Source organism: Malus sylvestris, chromosome 3, assembly GCF_916048215.2.
Source record: "Malus sylvestris chromosome 3, drMalSylv7.2, whole genome shotgun sequence".
Classification (NCBI taxonomy): Eukaryota; Viridiplantae; Streptophyta; class Magnoliopsida; order Rosales; family Rosaceae; genus Malus; species Malus sylvestris.
Window position 1 is genome coordinate 14,986,568 of NC_062262.1, and position 20,495 is coordinate 15,007,062.

A 20,495-nucleotide genomic window follows, 5' to 3' on the forward strand; every position below is an offset into this window, starting at 1 on the left:
CAAGGCTGCTAATTAATTACACCCTTGCCATTAATTTCAAGAGAATTTCATCCAAATTTCTGTTAAGTGATGTCATTTATAGGCCTGTGATATATTTTCGAGTGCTGAACCACATATGGATGTCAATTATCCCCTCTCCCCCGAACTATTTGGACAATAAAATCCTCTTGAATCTTGTTGTTTTCCTGAGTCGAATTCCATGTTTGTCCTTGAAATTGTCACATGCCTCTCACACTTCACCACTTAACAAAAATTTGGATGAAGTTCTCAAATCTAACGACAAGAAGATAATTGATAGTCTCATACTAGTTAAGGGGGTAAATCCACAAGAAAAATAGTTCAAAGTGTAATTGGCAGATAGTGCGGGAGTTATTTGACAGTTTACTCATGTAGTTATAGCATGCCCATCCATCCATGTTAAGATACACTGTTTGTCAACATTAGCTTGCTCTACCCACTATCGACCCACTCTTACGTATTTATGAATTTTACAGAAATATGAGATATGAATGAATGCGAACGTCCCCACTTATTTATCTTATACGTTTAAGTTATATCTTCATTAACTCACCTGCATGAATCTATATATTAATACAAAAAAAAAAAAAAAGATTGAAGCAAAGATGCCATTGTTTATAAGAACAAAATGATCAGATAGTCCATGATAGAAGTTTTCAAGTTGATAAATTGATTTTCTGACTATATCTTATTTAGTAGCAATCACAATGAGCAACACAACTTTCCCAAGCATTACGAGGAAGTTAATTTGTTTGAACGATCGACAATATATAATTGGTTGAGAAAATGAATGATGGTCGGTGAGCGGCAACAAGAAGTGCACGACATGGTCCCGGCCTTAAGAATGAAAAAAGGAAAAGAAAACTAAAACTTATACTCCCGGCTAAGGGGATCAGTCGGTGATATTTCCTCGTTTGCATACTATATAAGTGACCAAGACTGACTTCAATCAGTACCCTGAATCCAAGTTATCAGCTATATACTCAAACAAGAGTTAAAAAAACCTAGAAACTTTTCTCTATCTATCCAGTATCCACAGTAATGGAGTTGGAGAGCATTTTAGGATATTTTCGGAACAAGACCATCTTAGTAACTGGAGCCACTGGCTTCCTTGGAATGGGTATGGTCTCTCTCTCTCTCTCTCTCTCTCTCTCTCTCTCTCTCTCTCTCTCTCTCTCTCTCTCTCTCTCTCTCTCTCATTTCTTAACTTTGTGTAAGACTAAACCCTACATTTAAATTTCATTTTCATTTCATTCATCATAATATACATTTAGGTAAACTAATTTTTTACATATAATATAGGAATATACAATTTGTATAATCTTCATTTAGGTACATTAATTCATTTGATATATTTTGGTATATCCATTGATACAAATATGTAGGTACATTAATTCAATATAATACATTTCCATACATTCATTCAATATATTCATTTCGGTACGGACAATTCGGTATTGACATTTAGGTACATTAATTCAATATAATACATTTAGGTTCATTATAATATATGTCGGTACAAACATTTCAGTACAACCATTTATGTACACTTATGTATTTACATATTTATGTGTCACTAATTTCTTTTAATATTTTCTCATTTATGTTCATTTATAATTGAAAGAACTAATATGCGCGTATTAATAAAATAAATTTTTTAATGTGGAGACATTAAATAAAAATACATATTAAATAATAATAATAGAATATAAATTTTAATAAAAGTACACTTATAAAGGATTAAATTGAACATGTAATGTAGCATTAGATTTTCTTTTTTAAATTCTAATTTTTTGCAAGGACCAATGTTCAAAAACCCTTTTTGCAAATACATGCAGTGTTTGTGGAGAAAATACTAAGAGTTCAACCAGATGTGAAAAAGATTTATCTTCTTATAAGAGCTACAGATACCAAGGCAGCCACAGATCGCATGCATAAAGAGGTTTATCTGTGAATACGCAATAGTTTTGTTTAATTATCTTGTAGTTAATCACGTACATTTTATTAAATATTAACTTGTATTATATAATCTCAGATCATAAAGAAGGAGTTGTTCAGTGTTCTGAAGGAGGAATGGGGCACAGAGTTTGATTCCTTCATTGCAAACAAAGTTGTGGCTATCCCGGGAGACGTAGTTTCTGAAGATTTGGGAGTGAAAGAATTCAAGTTGAGGGAAGAAATGTGTGGTGAAATTGAAATCATATTAAACTCTGCAGGAACCACCAACTTTGATGAAAGGTATTTACTACATATGGACCACTGAAAACATGTAAATACTAAAATAAACATGTAAATTTATCGTATAATATCGTCTCTCTATAAAATACTAAAATAAACATGTAAATTTATGTCCTTACTATTTGTTCTATAGATATGATATTGCACTGAGCGTCAATACATTTGGAGTTCAGCATGTATTGAGCATGGCAAAGAAATGTCTAAAACTAGAGATCCTGCTCCACGTGTCAACTGGTTAGTGGTGTTCGTTTTTCTCATTTTGGTTCCAATATGAAATAGTTTTTTATTTACTTTTCGCAAAATGTTACACTTCACAAATATTTGTACATTCTTTCTAATAGAGGTAAGGCACACCAACACATATGATCCCATCTCTGTTATAGAAATTATACAAATAATGATCCAAATATGTGGTATCATTGTTCCAATATGAGATAATTTTTTATTTGTATACGTGGATGACATGATTAATATGTCTCACTTTAGAGTATATTTTTAATGAGTGGATTTTTATACACTGAAGTTTCATGTCTCACCTATTAATTTTATTTAAAATAAAAAGGCTCTTACACCCGGTTAAACTTAACTGAAAAATATGAATTTACCCTCTAAAAATGAATTTTCTTTACTTAAAACCCCACATAGTTTTTTTTTTTTCTCTCTAACTAAACCCACCAACTAGACTCTACATAAGCAAAATCATTAATTAAGTTTGACTTCAGGCATTTTTTGTACAATGCCTAAAATACCCCTAAGTACATTATATATATGACAATTGATGTTATAAAATTCAATGCATATTAATAACAAACAATTAATGTTATAAAATTCAATGCGTATTAATGACAAATTGAATTGATGTCAGGATATGTACTGTGTGGCTAAAAACATAAGAGCATTAATGCTATAGTTTCAATGCATTATTAATAAAAAAAAATTAAATTTTTGCGAAAATAATGTACCTATTATTTAATTTGACGAAAATAATTTACTCATTGTTTAGGCTTATTAGCTGAAATGCCCCCTGAAATTACCATTGTGTCTCATTTTACCTTTTGAAATTGGTTTTATCTCACTTTACCTCCTGAAATTGACATTTTCAACTCTTTTGTCTCACTACTTCTGTTAATGGACTGTTAAATTTAAGGGTATTTTAGACATTTCATTTTTTACATATTTATATACTTCTAGCCTACACACTAATCAAGTCTCAAATTTAATTTTGAAACTCTAATTCAAACCCATAAATTCAATAGTTTGAAACTGTAATTCAAACCCAATAATTCAACCATGTGAAATTTTTTGTTTCAAACTGTGCACATTTTCTTTAAATGATTTTTTTGGTTTGGTAAGTATTTTGGATATGATAGCTTAATGATATAATGATTTTGCTGTGATGAATATTTTTTAATTGCAAAGTTTCGAGCCAATACATGAATGTTTTACAAGTGAAATGACTCTATGAACAAAATGTAACTCTTATTTTGGTTGATACAATGATTTTGTTGCTTGGAATTTTTCTATTGATTAAATAATTTATTTTATAAAATGCACAAAATTTATGGGTTTGAATTAGAGTTTCAAAAATAAAATTGAGACTCATTTAGTGTAGGCTAGAAGTAAATAAATGTGTAAAAAATAAAATATCTGAAATACTCTTGGATTTAACAGTCAATTAACGGAAGTGGGTAAAGTGAGACAAAAGAGTTGAAAATGTCAATTTCAGGGGGCAAAGTGAGACAAAACCAGTTTCAAAAGATAAACTGAGACTCAATAGCAGTTTTAGGAGACATTTCGACTAATAAGCCTTAATTTTAGGGTAAATTACACAGTAGCCCCTCAGGTATTGAGGTTATTACAACCTCATACAACAACTTTAAAATATTTCACTTTCATACCTCATGTACTATTTTATTTCAAAACAACACCTTCGTTAGATTTTCCATCCAATGGACTGTTAAATGCTGACGTGGCTGCCACATTTGTGCTGATGTGGCTGCCACATGGCAAAAAAAATAAATTTTTATACATTAACAATATTATAATATTAACCCTAAAAAAAAAAAAAAAAAAAAAAAAAAAAAAAAAAAAAAACCAGAAAACCCCAACCCAGATCCCCTTCCCCACAACCCCACATCTCACCCCCACCCCCTTACCCATCTCTTCCTTCCCGTCCGTCTGTCCCCACCCCCTTACCCATCTCTCCCACTCTTCTTCTTCCTCCACACTAACCCCAACACACTCCCTGACACCCTTTTTTCAATTCCTTCATTCCCTCTCCTTCTCTAGGGTTTGAACTTCGAATTCCACCCATCTCCCCACCTCTTCCCCCGCCACCCTCTGCCTCCATGCGTCTCCTTCCCCCAAAATCCATATCCCCCTCCACCTCTCCCGCCTCAAAGCCCCCACCTTTAATCACTTATCTGCTTTTTTTCCATTAGTTTTCTTAGAAACCCCTGCAACCCAAATACCTGCAACCCACTACCTGCAAAACCACAACCCGCAACCCACTACCTGCAAAACCACAACCCACAACCCAAATACCTGCAACCGTCGCCTGGGGGGGGGTTGCGAGCTTATCATCGACGGGAAGGGCATAGGTGCCTAGATGGGTCGTCGCGGGGGGGGGGGGGGGGGGGGGTCACGGCAGGTGGATCGTCGCGCCGGGGGGGGGTGTTCACAGCAGGTGGGTCATCGTGGGGGGGGGGGTCACGGCAGGTGGGTCGTTGCGCCGGAGGGGTGGGTCACGGCAGATGGGTCGTCGCGCGGGGGGGGGGGGGTTTCACAGCAAGTGGGTCGTCGCGAGGGGGGAAAGGCAAGTGGGTCTTCGGCGGGAGGTGGAGGGGTTTGGTTTCTTCTTCTTCTGGGGGAGTTACAGATAGGTGGGGGAAATGAAGGGGATTGGGTTCGGGTTTTTCTTGTTTTTTTTTTTTTAATAGGGTTAATATTATAATATTATTAATGTATAAAAAATTATTATTTTGGCCATGTGGCAGCCACATCAATACAAATGTGGCAGCCACGTCAGCCTTTAACAGTCCATTGGATGGAAAATCTAACGGAGGTGTTGTTTTGAAATAAAATAGTACATGAGGTATGAAAGTGAAATGTTTTAAAGTTGTTGTATGAGGTTGTAATAACCTCAATACCTGAGGGGCTACTTTGTAATTTACCCTTAATTTTATGTTGTTCTTGCTTAATTTTTACAAGAAACAAAGTACATATTACTTATTTTTTTACAAAATAATGTACCTATTACTTAATTTTACGAAAAAATAATTTACATATTGTTTAATTTTTATGAAAATAAATGTAATTGTTGTTTAATTTTTACAATAAACAATGTATCTTCTAGTTTATTTATACAAAAATCAAGTACCTGTTATTTATTTTTTTTATAAAAAATAATGTGCCTATTGTTTAATTTTTACAAAATTAATGTATCTACTTTTTATTTATCGTATTAGTATACAGGAATGGCTTAAGGGGAGGGATCTCCATTTTTTTGAAAAAATGGGGACACGCTCCCCACCGTTAGATTGACTTTAATGAAATTGTGTGGTTGAGATTAAAACACAGGCCACACAATCTCAACCACACAATTTCATTAAAGTCAATCTAACGGTGGGAAACGTGTCCCCATTTTTTTGAAAAAAATAGGGATCCCTCCCCTTAAGCTCTCTGTTAGTATACATATTTAGAATGTATATATTTGAACTAATTAAGATTAAAGCAAGGCACTTCCCAGTTCCCAACCTTGAAGTGGGAATTGAGAGGCACGATACAAGCCCTCAAAAAAGCCGAAATCCACGAGAAGGCCTCTTTGACTAAAGATAATCGCGGTCTCCCACTGACGCGAAGAGAGGAAGCGGGGAAAGGTCTACGAATCAATCAAACGAAATAAATTGTCTAAAAAAAAACTTAGGGAAACTTGATATAACTCTAATTTTTTGAGCCAATAGTATAAATGATCCAATTTATTAAAATAAGTTCAATTCTTTAAATTTAATTATTTAATTATCAATAATTATCTCTTAAAAGAAAAAACTTATTGTAAAAATCAATTTTCTTCCTAATTATCTCTTTTTATATGTTTTTTTTGTTGTATCTTGTTTTTCCTCCTGTTTTAACCCATTTATAGATTTTTTTTAAAATTTTTATAATCAACTTATATCACAGGTTAATTGTATTTATCTACCTATAGGACATATTTTTTTTCATAGTCAACTTGTCACATATTAATGTGTCTTGTTTGTAGGTATATTTTTTTTTTTTCTATCTTTTAGTTAGGTTTCATATCTCACTTATAGGTATAATATACATTCATATATTTTGCTACTTGAGTTAGGGTAGAATGTTTTGCAGATAGATTTATGTTAGTATATTAATTAGATTTTTTGTTTATAAGATATTAATTAGATATTTTAATTGATTTTTAATATTTTTAGAAAATATAAAAGGAGTATAAAAGAAATAAAAACATATAATTAGATAAATTGAGTTACTCCTAAAAACACTCTATATTTTTAGACCTGGATCTAAAAGCCCCAAAAACTTATAGCCATACAGCGCAATGATGGCATGGTTTTGTAAATAAATTAAAACGTATGGACATCCTTATATTACATGGCATCAAATTTATAATTTGGGTCTTATTTTTTATGTTTTAATAGACGAGGGCTTATGTCTAGAGATTAATGGTTGTAAAGGACTAAATCTAAAGCACCCATAAATATCACATCAGGCTAGGTGATTTCTTAAAGAAATAACGTGGTAACCCAATATATACACCACGTGGAGGATACTATCTACAGTATCAGTTCTGCGTCCCACACCCTCCCACCCTAATCCCAGCCCCAGCCACAGCCACACCCCATTCAACCTTTCAAGTTTTTCAAGAAAGGGATGGGAGATAGCATGGCCCGGATGTGAATCTAACTTGTGTTGTTGAGTCGAGGTATCCGCGATCTGATGTGGAAGGGAGGATAGGTGTCTAAGGAATATGAAAAATGGAAAAAAAATAAATTCATAAAAAGCAAAAGAGGGTATTTTTGAAACTTTATTAAATTATTTTGGGTGTCCAAAGAATAACTAATTTTGTATTGTCCCTTCATTTTATATTATGATACGTGTCATGTACGGGGGTGTACAACCTTGTGTTTGAAATATATTGAAAAATCTCTCCCAATATGAAGACTTGTGTTGACGAGTCTATTGGAGCTAGTTTATCCTACGCAGCTCCTCGAGTCGTATTTAGCAAGAAACACCATTTGCCAAGTCTCTTAATTTACCTTCTCTAAGCTGCATATCAATGAATCTCGAATTTGTTTACCGCATTATGGTCTTTTGATTTGCTATTCAGTACTGATTGTGACAGTTTCTCAGCCTATGTGTGCGGCAGAAAGGAAGGACTCATACTGGAGGACTCATCTTGCATGGATGAGATGGTAAAGGAGACAGCTAAGTTTGATTTCAAGGCGCTTGAGAAGAATCTGGTAGAGGAGAAATTGAAGGAGCTAGAAGCAGAAAATGCGATAGAAGAAGTCATTACAACCACAATGAAGGATTTTGGCATTGAAAGGTTTCTCCAAACGAAAACAAAAGATGACTTTTTTTTCACAAAACATTAAAAAAGTGGTTTTCATCAATAAATTAACCCGACTTTTTGCTAATTTTCAATTTAAACGTTCCTAAGTTTTGTTTGCAACTTTTTGTTTATTTTCTCACAGAATTATCTAACTCTTAGGTCAAAATCATACGGATGGCCAAACACCTATGTGTTTACAAAGGCAATGGGAGAAATAGTTATAGAGCATTCAAAAGATAATCTACCCGTACTCATCCTACGCCCAACGGTAGTTACCAGTACATACAAGGAACCATTTCCGGGATGGGTTCAAGGTTTCAGGTAAGAAGCGTGCTAGCACTTTGAAGTGTTTCTTTGGGGAATATAATTGTCCCTTGGAGTAGTTCATAAATTATTTGGGTTTTTTTTTACTATTATCGTTGACACTCTGAAAAATTCATTATGCAATGCTTAATAATTGTATTTTTTTTCCTAGCTAGTGTAGTTTTGTCAAATAATATTATGATTTCATTTGGTTGGCCTTATTTAGGACATTTCTAAACTCCTGAATATATGCTATTTTCGTTTGCTACAGAACCATTGATAGCGTAATTGCTGGTTACTGTAAAGGAAAACTGACATGTCTACTCTTCGATCCAACGTCAGTATTTGATATGGTGAGTGAAATTAAACTTCATGATATCCCCACCATACACACCCACAATAATTCTTTAATCATGAAAATAATACAACTTTTTTTTTTTCCTTTCCTAGTGAAGTTTTACTATGATATGTGAACTATTAATTCCCATTGCGCACAGACACAATTTATTAAGTTATATACATAGTAATTTTCTTGCCATTACCTAGTTAATCATTGCTCTATTTAATTATATAGTCAAGAAACAAAAATATAACAAGAAAACATTACTCTCTCTCTATATATCATGCGCAATGCAATTTTACAATTCAAAAACACAGTTATCTTATGTTGTTGCCACATTACCCTAACACATGACATTTAAAGATATTTTCGTGCCAAAAAGAAAATTTTTAATTAAATTCACTTAAATATCTGAATACTATCATATTTATTTCAGAACTTATTTGAGATGATAAAATCATCTTTTATTGTGCTGTGATTCATACGACGCCATACATGTATTACAGAGTGGTGGTCCTAAACATGGCGAATAAACTTTCTTTGTTTCTCAATATTTATTGATCGACTCACAAGCGCGTGCTACTATATTCTATGTTTTCATACAATTTTTTCAAGGGATATTCTAATTTAAACAGTTTTGTTAAACTCAGATTTACTTATGCAATTTTTTATTTTTTTTTTAGAACTAAAGAGCAAACATTTACTTTTAAATCATGCAGATTCCAGTTGACATGGTGGTAAATTCAATAATTATAGCCTTGGTGGCTAATGCAAAATGTTCTTCTACAATCATTTATCATGTGGGAACATCGTCGAAGAATCCTATAATTTTCTCTCGTATTCACAATTTTATCTTCCGATACTTCACCAAAGATCCATGGATTAACAAGGATGGAATGCCTGTCAAGGTTGGCAAGGGTACAGTATTCAAGAATATGGCAACTTTTCACATGTATATGCAATTTCGTTTCATGCTACCTTTGGAGGTTTGTTATTTCTTTCGTTGCTAGTACTATACAATTGAACAAATAAAATAGTGAATACGAACATAATATGTATAGACGTATATCGGTATATGTGTAATAATTTATATATGGATAACGGTATGCAATTTTATCTATAAATATTTCTTCATGGGACCCTTTTTCTTTCTTTTTTGAAGGGTTTAAAGTTTGTGAATCAAGTATTTGGCCATTATTTCCAAGACATGTATCTTAACTACAATCAGAAACTCAAATTGGCGATGCGCTTGGTGGAGCTATATGAGCCTTATATGCTGTTCAAGGGCATGTACGTATGTTTTATTTTGCATCTAAGCATAGGTGAATTTGTAACTTTATCATCGTATGTAATGATACGTAATCATGCGTTGAACTCACATCTTTGAAATGTATGTAGCTTTGATGACAGTAATACTGAGAAGTTGCGAATGATGGCAAGGGAGAGTTTTGTGGAAGCAGAAAGTTTTGGTTTTGATCCGAGGTGCATTGATTGGGAAGACTACATTATGAAAACTCACATTCCAGGCCTCAAGAAACATGTTATGATGAAACGATAATTAAAAGGTTCATACATTGTCATTGAGATAATATATGTTGCATTCTGATGAACAAGTTCATCAACGCTATCCTATGTTCTACCTTTCCAAGTTTCTACATGGCAGCTGAAAGCTGTTCGTCAAAGTTGGTTAATGAAGAAGAAGGCAGATGGTTGTATACTCAAGCATCATTTCTGTTCATTTTTAATTGCTGAAAATTATACCCATAACTGTAGCTGCTTTTGATATTAAATACACCCATATTCTCCTCTTAGTAATTTTTATTGTTCTAAACAGTGTTTGAAGATCAAACAAACGAATTTGAGAAAGAACTGTACACAGTTTCTTGTATACGATGGTATCTGAAAAAAGGTCAACTTTGTGTCTTTTTATTTAATTTTTTGACATGTGTCATTCAATTTAACTCTAGAAAAACACTGTTTTTTCTTTTTAAAAAAGAAATAACTGATGATAAGTCACGGTTATTCATCTATTTCCAAAACCAGAAAGACTCATAGAGTCATTTCAACTCCTTGACCACAGTTATTCTCTCGAACCCAGGAACTCTAGAAAAACACTGTTAAATTTTTTAATATAATTAATAATTTTTTTTTAAGAAATACAAATAAATCCCCAAAAACTCAATCACCCATTGTCCACCGACCACATCACTCCGATAGCCACCCCTCGCCCCAATCGCCGACCGTTACGCTCCTAATCACCGAAATACATGGGCTTCGACCCTTATTCACCAACTGATGTCGTAAGAACTAACACACAAATTAAATCTTTTTTAGACAGTTGTAGTATGAGCAAGTAGGGATTGTTCTAGGGCGGAGATTAGGAGGGATGCTAATCTACACAAATTTAACTTAAAAACACAAAATTAGACTAAAAAAACCAGAAAACTAAACTTAAACTACTCAAAATAAGCTAAACTGATTCAAAACACACAAACTAAGTTAAATTGAATCGAAACAGGAACTAAAGGGAAGTTTGGACGAAAATTACACTAAGAAGACTCAGAATACTAAATGGGGGGTTGTTTTGACGAATTTAAGATTTAAATAAACAAACTAAAGGGTAAGAAATTGGGTGAATTAAGGGGTGAGAGGCTAGCTAGAAGGCCCTTCTCCACACAGGACACATATGCATACAAATCGATTTCCAGTTATTCTTCCTATAAACCATGAATGACAATGCCCCAAGTTAATCGTGAACTACACAAATTAATCATCAGATTTTCCTAAATTCATTGAATTGGACTCAGCGATGTAACCAAATTATTCTTATCAAGTTCCCTACATGAACTGCATACTAGAGATACATATCAAAGATCATTAAGTTCTATGAAAATCATAAGCATTGACATGGCATTCGTAACTATGAACTGCATGATACTCCTGCCAGGAATTTATTTAACGTGATCGTGACTAGCAACCTCCACTACTTGTGAATATAAGTTCATAACTATTAGGTGAAATTCTCTTATATTCTAGCATCAAATCCTTGCATGCAAACTAAGTAGGCCTCCTTAATCAACATACAAGAATAAGATATCAAACAAACAAATAAGTAAATTGCATTCACAATTTGGATGTTACCAATTCATATCACATATATTTTCATGGCTTTGAATTCACCTCTAGCTAAAACAAAATTAGTTCCACATGTTTGCAATTGAACAAAGATAATTAAAAGTAAACATTGAAAACAAAAGATAGAATACACCTAGAAACGCTCCAACAATCCAAAGGTCTTGAATGGTAGGCACGGCTCCAAGCTTCTTTTTCCTTCCTTGCAAAGCTGCGACAATCTTTATATTTTTTTTTATCTGAATTTCTCTCTAAAGCTCTCCCCTCCGAATTCTGCGGCAAGGGTGTATATTTATAGGGCAGATACACGACATTGTTTGTGGAGGAAAAGGATTAGTTGTTAGCATTGTTTTAGGACTCCTAGAAATCAGATAAGAGGTGGTTTAATATGAAAAGGAATCCCCCTTGCAGCTAGAATTTAGGTAGAATAGGATTAGGATAGGATAAGATAAGGTTAGTTTGAGATAAAGCAGGACTGGATAAGATAAGGATGGTTATGATAATGTTCCTTCTTTTTAGCTGATTCCTTATCTTCTATGTCTTGAATTAATTTCTTCCAGATTTGTAGCACATTCCTAGCCTCTTTTGATCTTCAAAAATGTCCATCCACCTTGCTCCATTCATATGTTGTCCATTCCAAGCCCAAAACAGCTCCAAAATGCTCTTTCTTGTCCCCTTTGCCATTTGAACCTACAAACACACGAAAATGGCTTAAAACACTCTAAAAAGTAGAAACTAACTACGTATATGCAAGGACACAAGCTAAATAGGTCGCATAAATATGCTCATATCACCAACCCATCATCGTCATCTTTTTCTTCTGGGTCAAAACAAAGAAACCCAGTTTAGGGCTTCCATAGCCTACTTGTTCTGGATCGTCTTCTTCGTCGTCAACCTCATCCTCCTTAACATACTGGTTCTAGGTTTGTTTGTGTTGGATTGGCGGTAGTGACGATTGGAGTTCTAGGTTTATTTGGGTTGAATTAGTGGCAGAGACAAAGACGATTTGGGGGAACATCTTGGGTTTGTGGGTTCTTCTACGGGTTGGGAGATCGAGGACTATGATTGGATTGATGGGGTTGATAAGGACAATAAGGATGATTTGTTTGCACATGGTTTAAGGGATTCTTTTGAAGGATTGCAGGAGATTAGGGGAAGGATTGCAGGGAGATTGAAGATGATGAGTTTCCACATGGTTTATATAATGGCCTGCCCGTTTTTTTATTTTTTTTCAATATTTTTAATTTTTAATTAAATTTTATGCAAAGTAACAGCGTTAAAGGTTAAATTTAAGCGGAGAACACGTGTCACAAGATTAGAGAAGACACATAATTCGGGACAACTAACCCATGGCCAGACTTCTATATTTTGCTTAAGTCAAGCTTAACCAAGCCAAAATAGTGCTTAAAGTAGTCTAGTTCAATATAGTTCTGTGCAGTTTTTTAGTTTGTTTGATGAATATACTTTTTTATTTGACAAAAAGTGGCAAGATAGACGAAAAAACAAGAAAAAGGGTAATTAACAAAATTTGATCAATTGCTACTTAGTACTACAATTTAGTGGTATTCATCTTCACTTGTAAGTGAGAGATCTTAGGTTGGATTTTCGCCAAAGACGAGTTTGACCCACATTATTGCTAGCCTATTGTAGGGGTGGCCAAACGGGCCTAAGGGCGGGTACTAGCGGTTCGGGGTGGGTCAATATCATGCTATATACAAAACGGGGCAGGGCGGATCCAATTTTCTAAAGACACGGGCCCCCGGCTCGGACCGTATCCAATGAACTCCTCTCGGTTCACTTTCTCGAAGATTCCCAAACTCAGAATGAATCTCTTCTCTCTGTCACCCCTCTCGTATCTCGATCTCCTCCCTCTTGATCTCTCTATTCCAGAGTCCAAAATAAATCTCATCCTTCTCGATTCTTGGTCTCTCTCTATCGAACTTGAAGAGATGAATGACACACTCAGTCTCTCTCTATCGAACTCGAGGGGCCGAACGATGAAAGACAGCTGGCTCAATCAGATCAGAGAAGATGAAAGTTGCGAGGCTTCAAATCGGAGAAGACTAGGCTCAAGCAGATCGAAAAAGACGAATGTGAATAACTGGGCAAATTCTGTGGCGCTCAAATAGATCGGAGATGATGAAGGTGAACAAATCGAAGCTGACCACGCAATCTGGTTCGACTTGCCTGATTCTGTGGCACTATTAACTTGATCGATTTCATCGAGCTTCAACTCTCTGTCGTTGACGGCTTACCTGAATACGTCGAGTCCACCTCTGAGCTACCAATCAACAAAGCTCCCTACCTCAAAAAAGCATACGACATGCTCAAGCATTCAGTCACGCATTTCGTCCAACACTCGAGCGTTAATTGGGTCATCCACGACTTCGATTCCCTTATATGCTGAGGAAAATGACCTCAATGAGGTTGTCCTTCACCTTTTGTGTTGGAAAAAAAAAATATTTAATTGGCTGCAGTTGTTGATCTGAGGATGGATGCTTACAGGATTTTCTCGCAGCAGCTAAGGAAATAGCTTGATTCAATCTCCGAAGGTGCTCTCTTCTTGTCCAGATTCGATTTCGAACTTGAATTCAATTGGGAATCTGGGTTCTAGAATACTGGAAATTAGAAGGAAAAAAAAAAAAAAAAAAGGGTACCCGTAGGAACCGGCCCATTTTATACGGGCTGGATTAGGTCCGGTTCTTAGTTTTAAAATAGTAAAATCCACCCTGGCCTGGCCCGTTGTATTTTTAAGCAGGTCCGGTCCGGTCCCTTCAATTTTGGGCCCTACCAGGCCCGTGCCCACCCCTAGCCTATTATGAGACTAAGCCTACCCCTCTATCTTAATATAGATAATATCGTTTGTTAAAAAAAAAAAAATTCCATCATCGGGTGTGGTTTAAAAGGTGATAGATGAAAATGTAGGTTTAATCGTACGATCAAATTAGACAACGATGCAACTTGCACAAACATTTACGTGTATACTCCACCTATGTGAAGGAAACTTCTATTTTATTTTTTAAAGCTGCATCTACGAAATCCTTTTAATCAGACTATTTTTATTTTGCTATTGCGTATGCGCGAACATTCTATTATGGTTGTTCTTTGCAGCTAGATAGCAACAAGATGAAAGGAATGAACTTTTATAGAGGTCTGGGGAAAAATTGGTGCCATGGTATTCGGAAATGAAAAAGGAAGAGGGGTTGTTGCAAGGCTTTGTATTCAGTTGTTGGCATATTTGGAAGTGTAGAAACTCCGCAACATTTCAAAGCGAGGTTTGTAATCCCATAGAAGTTATCAAAAGTTTCATGATGCAATGGATTGAATGGAAGGAAACAACCACCGAGAGCCAGAAAACGAAGAAGAAGGGGATAAGGAATAGCAACACACGGACAAGAAATCCTGAAGGAAAAATAAGGTATGTTCTTGAAGGAAATTAGAAATGGGATGGGCAAGACTTAATTACAATGGAGCCTAGCATGCTGAGACATTAACAGGAGGAATGGGGTAGGCATTAAGAAACAACGTTGGGTGGTTTTTGATACAAGGACAATGTGGGGGTTTGTTAGCTATGTCAAACATGGTAATGAAGGCGGAGGTAGTTCGTGCTGCTCTTTGCGCTTGCACGGAGGGTGGGCATCAGCGTGTAATAGTCGAATCCGACTCGGTGAACCTCATATTTATGCTAAAGGTTAAATAAAATATGAAGCTAGGGTTGAGTGCATCCTATTTGATATACGTAAGAGCATGACAATTAGATGCCATTGAGTATGTAATCGAAAAGGGAGTCATCATAGATGGGGATTATTGTTTCCTAAATTTCTTTTTTTTATATTCTAGCAGAGGGTGTGAACATTGCTATTCGAATTGATTAATGAATACTATTCTATCGTTTTGAAAAAAGAAAAAGAAAAAGAACAATCATGAATCATGAATTTATGGAAGATGAGAGAGAATGAATGAGAATGAATCAATCTAACTCATAGTTTTAAATTGGAGATCATAATTCGTATTGAAAAACATTAAGTTTTATTCCATAGGAATTAGTAAACGCAAGATCAGCCGTGAATCAAAATAAGATATTGGGGTAGGGTTAGTCATCGAAAGAAGGGTTAGGGTTTCTCTTTGACGGCAAGAAAACATCTAGTGTTAGGGATTCTTATGATATTGCACCCTAGGGTTTCTAGTAAAATTCTAAGGGTTTGTTGGTGTTTATGAGCGTGGTAGTATCGTCGATGGCAATGGAGCAAGCGGGGAAAGAGGAGGATGGAAGACATGAAGGAGGGTTTTGAGTTGGAGGAACTAGGGCGAAGGTTTGGTGCCAAACACAAACTTTTAGACAAGAACGAAGTGGAAGAGGCTTTAGTAGGGTTCCACTATAGCGTACTTGCTTAGGTATTGACAATAAAGGAAGTAAATAGGGATGCCTTCATAGGCAGGTTTAGAATGTTGTGGCAGGGTGTTGACCCTAGAAACTACCAAGCCTACGTGGCACGCAGGCCGAGTAATCTATAAGCTAACTACGTCATTCGGTGAATGCGGGGCGTGCCAACTCGTCGGCCGAGCTCGGCCGAGGAGTAAAAATTTGTTGATGTTGGGTGCGCGGCTGACTTCTGCGTCTTGCGATTACGGCCGAGAAAGGAACACGTCTCGGCCTCTTGGGCTCTCGAAAGCTAACTTGGAGAGATATTTGGTGCAAGTGGGATATGTTTTACACTATAATATTGTTTCTCCTATTTGTTTGGGTGGTGGAGGTTTGTCTAGCATTTGTTTAATCAAGATACATGCATGTATTGCAAGTAGATGGAAAGGCATCAGCAAGCTTTCGGGCAAGGAACATGTGAAAGAAGCCAACTTGCTTCTTTTAAATGTTAGTTTATTACAAGTGGGAAAACATGTGCTAAAAGCTTGTGGTGGAAATGCAAGTTCCCCTTTTAATATTATTTCTCCATGCAAGTTGGCAAGTGAAAAGCATGCAAGCTGTCTAAAGCAATGGAATACAAGCTGCCCAAGCTTTTTTCGGGCAGATACAAAACCTCAACAGGAGGGTTTCCTCCAGACCTCTATAAAAAGGAGCAGCTGCACAAGGATTATGGACACTCAAACAAACAAACAAAAGCACAAACTCTGCTTAAAAAGCCAGATTTGCCTTCAAACGAAGCTGTAGTCAGCACCAAGCCTTCATCCCTTTCGGGATCAACCTTCACCAAAAAGCCTTCTTTTCTCTAGTTTATTAGCTCTGCTACTCACTTGTAGTATCGATTTCATTTGTAGCTTTTATGTACTCATTTCCAGTCATATAAATTACAAGCAATCTGCAATATTAGTCACTTTCCTCTGTCAGTTACATTTCCAAGCAACCTTGTCATTTACATATTGTTCTATCTCTTCATATAAGTAAAGTCCTTATTTTTAAGGCAAACAAAGAACCTTAATTTGAGCAACTCCCACTCAAATGGCACAATCCCTTGATTTGAAGTCAAAAGGCGCAACCTCAATCATTCAAATCCCGTCTACTAGCGGCATCTAGTAGTGGCACGCCCGCACCCACCAATCTCGTATGTGAAGTAAATCCCCGGCTTGCCCGCAAGGCGCCATGGCGGATTTAGGGAGCGAACATATTTTGGCACGCTCGGTGGGATCCTTATATGAAGTTAGATCATGAACAATCCTTATGTTCATGATTTTTTGGAGGATGACGGTGTGGAAGAGCGCCCAAGCTATGGCTATCACATAAAGCCAACCTATGAGTTGCCAACTTATGGGTACATGGCTGAAGAGTACTCAAGTCCCATGGAACATGATTGTCGGCCAACTAATGGCCATCAAATAAATAATAATCTTACAGATTGGCCAACTTATGGCTATGATGAAGGTTATTATTCTTTTGAAGACAATCATATTCATGAATACTATGATAGGCCAACAAATGGCTTTGAGTATCAAAAGGCTTCCAATGAGTACATAGAGCCAATATATGAGATGCCAACTCATGATCATCCGGATGAAAAGCTCTACAAAGAGGATGTGGGCAAATTAGAGAAGGTGTCCAAACTCCATATGGCAAGCATCGAATATGGTGAAGAGGTGACTAAGTGTTTTAAAAAGGTGGAGGAAAGCTATACAACTTTTGGAGAAACTTTGGGAAAGTTGATAGATCAAATGTGTCAAATCCCCTCTACAAAGCACACTCACCCTACTACAACCAAGGAAGAACAGATCATACATGTTGATGAAGGCCAAACAATGGCCCCACCCAAGGAAAAATCCATGAAAATGGATATAGTTGTAGAAGTCCAAACCGTTGTAGGCCAAACACCAACGCTCGGGGGGCATGAGCCCACACCTCATGTGGAGCCCGAAGAAGAAGAAAATAGCTCCTACACTCTTCCCCGCCAACACAAGCATGTTGTCTGCATCGAGATCTCAAGGAGGACAAAGCTTGGGATCAAGCATGAATGGCCACCTCCTATGGTTCCCAAGCTATATGGCATGGCCAATTTAAATGATGGGTATGATCTCTCTACACTCAATTTTAAAAAGAGAAAAAGATTTGAGTGTTGAGAGAAGAATAACAATTGAGCAGCCAAAGGGCTTCATCTAATTTGCCCGAATGGCTTTCTTTTGTGTTATTCTTTTGTGCATTTTCTCCAGTACCATTCTCCTCCTTTTCCTTCTCTTTCCTTTTTTTCCTTTCTTTCTTTCTTTCTTCCTTTCTTTTCCTTCCTATCTCTCTCTCACGTATCTTTATGCTGCCCAAAACACTTTTATATCTATGTGTCTATATTTATTATATTATATGATAAAAGTGTTTTGCCCGACAAGGGCTGTATGTACATATATGTTATAGTAGGGGGATGGAGATTATATATATATATATATATATATAGTATTATAATATGTTTTGTAAAATGTTGCCCGAAAGGGCTATATATATAGTTTTTTGATATATATATTTTATATAATAAAAGTGTTGCCCGAATGGGCCTTATATATATATATATGTGTCTTATATTATATTATTATATTATTATATTATATTATGTACTTTGCCCGAAAAGGGCTTTATGTGTATATATATTAATATTATAGTATTTGAAAGGACTCTGTTTTCTTTGTGTGTTCTTGTGCTGTTACAAAGAAAAAGATATAAAAATTAAAAATTCCAAAAGTTACAAAAACATTTTGCTTTCATGCTTTTGTTTTTCTTGTTTTCTTTCCCTTTTTATTTTCTTTGCTGGGGAACTTTAAAGAAAATATCAAAGAGTTGGGCAGTTTGTGAGTAGCCATTTTTACCCTTCTTTCCACTTTTCTCTTATCCAATGGGTGTATTTAGCCCGAACCCAAAACCATCCAATAAAACTACATTTTCCACAAATCTCACCCAGAATCTTGGAATTGGAGGTTTTATAAAAAGCCAAATCATGGCTTTCCTGTACAAAAATCTATCAGACAGCTTCTCAATGGCTATTGCAAAAGAACAGGGGGTTATCTTGCCCGATTGGTGGTGCCCGATGAGACCATCATAACCATGCCCGACGGAAGTGACGTCTTCCCTGCTCACCACCAACAGACTCTGCATGTCTCCCTAACTCTCACCAGCTCCTACAACCAAGGGTCGGGCTACTTCGACGACTACCATTGGAGGCTACGATTAAACCGTGGAGGTTGGATGGTGGGTGCATAATTGTTTTTGCAGTTTGCCCGAATGCTTGATGAAAGTATGTTGCTGCTGCCCGAGAGAGCTATAATCTTGCCCGATGAGCAGGACATTTTATCTTGCTCGATGTTGTCAATCAAACGTGGGGCCCCATGTTTGATCTGGCAAACATATCTGAAGTGTTCTTGCCATAACCGTTGTAGCTTCAATGACGTGTTACCAAGCTGCTTACAAAAGAATTAAAGGTTCGAAGGAGAGCACTGAAACTTCTTGTAGATACCAGACCGTCTAAACGTAGGGCAGCCTTCTGCAGCATGAAGTGGGCAAGGTCGACAAGATGCAAGCCATGGCTGCCCAATATGCCGCCTACAAAGCAAAGGAAGAGCACGAGAGGCACTTCTCCACCAAGATGCCATTTCTTCAAAAGCAAAGAGTGCATCACCGACAGGGGAACGGAAAGAGGCACCGGTGAGTCTTCACCTTCAGTATACCGGAGCTCGCGGGAAGAAGAAGACAACAAAAGCCAGCCAAAACCTGCGCATCAACATCATGTTGGAAGTGATAACGAACTTAATTCCAGCAATGCTTTCGACAGCGGGGTTGTTGCAAAATCCCATGAGCCCGAGGTGGTGTTGTTACTCCAAAAAAGAATCCATGGTTGGTGTCTTGGAATCGCAGCTCGGGCAAAGAACATCAAACAGCGGATCAAAGTCTAGTACAGCCCCCGCTCACTCCTTCCATTTCCAACTGTATTGATGTTATCATCAAACTAGGGAGCTGGCAAAATAGATTCAAAAGGAGGCAGTAAAGTTTGGGAAGTCGTCGAAGATGTCTTGTGCGTTCGTATGAAGAAGCTCCAAAGGGTCCACAACTGAGAGATACTGATCAAGGAGCAGATGTGGTGGTTGCCACTCCCAGTCACTTGAAGTAATACCACTGACTATTTTGGATCTGCGCTTCAACAAAATCTCAACGGCAAAATATCTTGGTCAACTTGCGGTGAACTACAACTCCCGATCGGTCAAACATGACCACCTCCCTCCGAGCGGAACAAAAGCAACAGCGCAAAGTAGACAGCACTACCTTGATTTGGGAAGCAGAATTCTAAACCTCAAGCAGGATCTCTTGATACGCAGGAGTTGGAATAAGGGAACAATGGCAGCTAACATAACAGCCGCAGCTTCGAAGCCAGACCTACCCGGCCTTCGGCCGTCTCT

General features: G+C 36.6%; 1 protein-coding gene across 1 annotated transcript; it reads left to right on the plus strand.

The window, feature by feature from the left end:
* Window positions 1-937: 937 nt before the first annotated feature.
* LOC126617499 (alcohol-forming fatty acyl-CoA reductase-like) lies at window positions 938-10,400 on the plus strand. The gene is made up of 10 exons (XM_050285592.1): window positions 938-1,138; window positions 1,857-1,960; window positions 2,054-2,256; window positions 2,390-2,490; window positions 7,642-7,837; window positions 8,003-8,164; window positions 8,418-8,499; window positions 9,206-9,472; window positions 9,649-9,776; window positions 9,885-10,400. Exons 1-10 carry the CDS (start codon window positions 1,060-1,062, stop codon window positions 10,042-10,044), a joined length of 1,482 nt encoding a protein of 493 aa, XP_050141549.1. The 5' UTR covers window positions 938-1,059; the 3' UTR covers window positions 10,045-10,400.
* The last annotated feature ends 10,095 nt before the right edge of the window (window positions 10,401-20,495 follow it).

Excerpts from the sequence above, each read along its gene's own strand:
- LOC126617499 (XM_050285592.1), top strand. The coding sequence starts at position 1,060 with ATGGAGTTGGAGAGCATTTTAGGATATTTTCGGAACAAGACCATCTTA. Across the intron at positions 1,961-2,053 it reads CAGATCGCATGCATAAAGAG|ATCATAAAGAAGGAGTTGTT; the intron begins GTTTATCTGTGA and ends ATATAATCTCAG. Across the intron at positions 7,838-8,002 it reads AAGGATTTTGGCATTGAAAG|GTCAAAATCATACGGATGGC; the intron begins GTTTCTCCAAAC and ends TCTAACTCTTAG.